General features: G+C 40.9%; 1 protein-coding gene across 1 annotated transcript in view; it reads right to left on the bottom strand.

The window, feature by feature from the left end:
• Positions 1-99: 99 nt before the first annotated feature.
• CSUI_009959 (cell division protein cdc48ap) overlaps positions 100-3,842 on the bottom strand; it is a gene marked incomplete at its 3' end in the record, with an annotated part of 3,966 nt that continues 223 nt past the window's right edge. The window contains exons 2-4 of the mRNA XM_068070067.1: positions 2,979-3,196; positions 1,484-1,657; positions 100-274 (exon numbers count right to left, since the gene is read on the bottom strand). Of these exons, the coding sequence (XP_067917957.1) occupies positions 100-274; positions 1,484-1,657; positions 2,979-3,196 (567 nt within the window). The remainder of the gene's footprint in view (positions 275-1,483; positions 1,658-2,978; positions 3,197-3,842) is intronic.

Genomic DNA, 3,842 nt, shown 5'->3' with positions numbered 1-3,842 from the left:
GAAAGAAAAGAAGAAGATGAAGAAGAAGAATCTTGCTTCTTTTCTCCTTTTCTTCTGAAGAGAGATGAATGAAAGTAAGGGGACAATCTGAGGAGTACCTGAGAAGCCTTCCAGTTTTCTCGCCATGTCTTCGATGTCTATATCTGGGGCGAGAGGAGATTTCCTTAGAGCCGCTTTGAAGATGTTTACTCGGCTCTTAAAGTCCGGTAGAGGGATATAAATCATCTGATCTAAACGCCCTGGACGAGTCACCGCTGGATCTAGAATATCCGGCCTACACTCCCATACATACATATACATACACATACATATATACATACATATAGATAGATATATGCATATATTCATAACTATATACAAAGAGACAGAGACGGACATGCATAAATTTACGGGTATAGACAGGCACAGACATGTACAGATACATACATGTATTCTGAAGAGATGGCGAGTCAAAGAAAGACAGGAAGCGCGTAGAAGTAGAAAAGAGAATAGCGATCTTTCCGTCTTTGAGAAGAAAGAGAGATCAATAAGAGAGGGAGAGATAGAGAGAGGTAGAGCATCTCGTCTTCTCGTAAGAAGGAGGAAGAGGAACCGAGAGACAAACTAGATAAGACACGAGGAGTCCTGTTTCTCTCTCTCTAGATGTATATAGATAGATGGGTATGTATATTGTAGAGGACAGAAGATATGTCTGCTTCTTATGTAGACCCTTGAAAACGACGGAGAGAGATACTAAACATCTTGACTCCAACATATACTTCTTCTATCTATATATGTATATGTCTGTCTCTATGGATGTGTATGTGGATGCTAGAAGCATATAGATACACAGACGACTGAGGTATTCAGATGATGCCCTACACGTACGTCTTTCTCTTGTAAAACACTTCTCTCTCTCTCTCTCTCTGTCTCTGTGTCTCTGTCTCTCTACGTATGAATGTGGATGTCTATATACATTATTTTAAAGGGAGATGTACGGAGCATACACCCCTCCCTTCACCATGTACAAGAATACGTCTTCTTCTTCTCCTCCTCTCTAGATGAACCCTTATACATGTACACAGTCTACTCTTTCGTCCTTTCTGTACATACACATATATATATCTCTATATGAAGGTATATGAACTCCTACAGCAACTACTACGTCCCATCCCTCCGCCTTTTCTCTTTCCCTTTGAGGGGAAAGAAAGAGACAGAAAGAGAGAAAGTCGCATACACCCAAACTACACTCCCGTAAGATACATACACATCTATCTATCCCCACATATATATATATATATGTATGTATACATATAATCTATAGACAAACACTCCATGGACTCGCCGTCTCATCTATATGTCTACAGCATGCAAAGACGAAGCACAAGTACTCCTAGTAAAGCATCCCCCCCCAGTCCTTTATCTGCTCTTCCCTAATCTTTCTCTAACTCTCTTTCTTTCTTCATTTTGTATAAGTTTCTTTCTATCTGTCTGCTTATCTGACCTATTCGTCGCTCCTATAATGAAGATAGGCTTCTGTTTGCCTACGCCGTCGATCTCTGTTAAGATTTGATTGATCACGCGGTCCGATGCCTCGCCACCTCCTCCTACACCTGAGCCTCTTGCTTTAGCTATCGAGTCCATCTCGTCAAAGAAAATTACACACGGCGCGGCGGCTCTGAAGAAAGCAAAAAGAAGAAAGAGAAGAAGAAGAAAGAAAGGCAAGAGAAGACGGCTAGGGTGAGGGAAAGAAGAAGACGTTAGAGATCTCTTTCCTTGTCGTGATAGAGAGAGAGAGATCAATGCAGCAGGATGAAGAAAGAGTAGGATGGATGGTGTATAGAAAGAAAGAGAGAGAGAGAGAAGAGGTAGACATAGGAGAAGATGAGACCGAGAGAGAAAAAGGGAGTGCAAAAAAGAAGAAAGAGAAAGAAAGGAATAGATACATATGTATAGGTGTGTATGAGGGATGTATGTGGATGAGTCTATACGTGGATGTATGTACACTCGTGAACGAGGTGGATGGGGGAAATGATGATTGATGTATTAGGATAAAAAGACCTCTCATATCTATATATGTATAGATAGGTAAATAGATATATATTCTCTATGTGTACTCTCGAATGTCTGTCGGCCTGTCTGTCTTCCCTCTCTCTCTCTTTTTTTTTGAGAGTGCTGTTTGGGTGTACATACACCTTGCGGAATCACTCGTTCATGTGTTGACTATTCATTCAATCAAAATTCTCCCCTACAACGCCCCTCGTCATCTCTAGGATAAGCAGACTAATCGAGAATTTTCTTCTCTTTTTTCTTCTTTCTCTCTCTCTCTCCGTTAAGCCCGCCGTCTTTTTCATCTTGGGATCTCTCTATACCTTCCGTATCAAACTACATACACGCAGGGAGGGGGGGCTCATACATACATACATAGGCATACATACATCCATACGTATTCATACCTAGATACTTATACTTATAGACAGTTCGATAGGATCAGTACAGAAGCTCATGTCTTCGCCTTCTTCGCCATGATCAGACAGAGACAGAGACAGAGACAGAGACAGACCATTTCTTTTCTTCTTCTTTAAATCAATTGGGTATGTATGTATGATATGTATGTATCATATACATATCATATGTTTATGTATAGATAGATATGTAGGTGAGCTGAAAAAGAGGGAGAAGACACAGAGATATGTTCTTTTGAGATGTCTCTCCAGACAATAGTACCTCTCTCCATATTCTATCGATACGCAGTCCATTATGATGAGTACAGATGACCCTCAGATTCCACTTTCTTTTTCATTCCTCCATTCCTCCTATCTCTTTCATTCATTCATTCAGTCATTCATTCTCTCTCTCTTCTCCCCAGCTATCTATCTTTAATCTATCTATCTATCTTTAATCTATCTATCTTTAATCTATCTATCTTTAATCTATCTTTAATCTATCTATCTATCTTTATATCTATCTTTCTATATGTTTCTAGCTCTGTATCATACCTGGCTTTATCAAAGAGATCTCGTACATTTGCTTCGGACTCCCCAAACCACATAGTGAGGAGCTCGGGCCCCTTGACGCTTATGAAGTTTGCTTTGCATTCGTTCGCCACAGCCTTGGCTAGGAGAGTCTTGCCGCATCCAGGAGGGCCGTAGAAAAGCACCCCTTTGCTTGGAGATAGACCAAACTTATGAAATTTAGCTGCATGCTCCACTGGATACTGAACTGCAAAACACAAGATGTCGCATGGCCTTGCATGCAATGAAATAAATACATAGAGAGAGACAGAGAGAGACCCACCCACGGGGAAGACAGGCAGATAGAGAAAGAGAGACAGAGATATCTGTATATAAGTAGCTGCAATAAGAGGAGAAGGAGGAGAAGGTGAGAAACGAGAGAGAGAGAGAGGGAGAGAAGAGATGAAGGGAAGGTAGAAGAAGAAGAGAAACGAGGCCATGAAAGAGATGGGAAGAAAAGTTAATGTCTCCAAGGTGTATACGCCTGGTCTTACACATATTCTATTAGTATACTCGCTGCATCTCTAGAGCGATCTCCCTATCTTTTCGAATCTCTCTCTTTTTGGTATGCTATCTCTTATCTATCGAGACTTATGAACCTCCTGGACCTGTGAGAGGGGAGACAGAGAGAGAGAAGTAAGAAATCCTAGGCGGTGTGAACCCCCCTTTCAGACAGTCCAACTACCACCACAGCAAGACAGACAATAAAGATAAAAGAGAGGAGGAGAAGGAGAAGATGAAAGAAGAAAAAGAGACGAAAGAGAATGAGCGATGTACAAAGACATATATATATGTATGAAGAGATATACATGCCTATACAGAGATCTACCTACACATATAAACAGAGAG

This window comes from Cystoisospora suis (genome assembly GCF_002600585.1).
Source record: "Cystoisospora suis strain Wien I chromosome Unknown contig_6428, whole genome shotgun sequence".
Taxonomy (NCBI): Eukaryota; Apicomplexa; class Conoidasida; order Eucoccidiorida; family Sarcocystidae; genus Cystoisospora; species Cystoisospora suis.
This window is presented reverse-complemented; position numbering and strand designations above follow the sequence as displayed.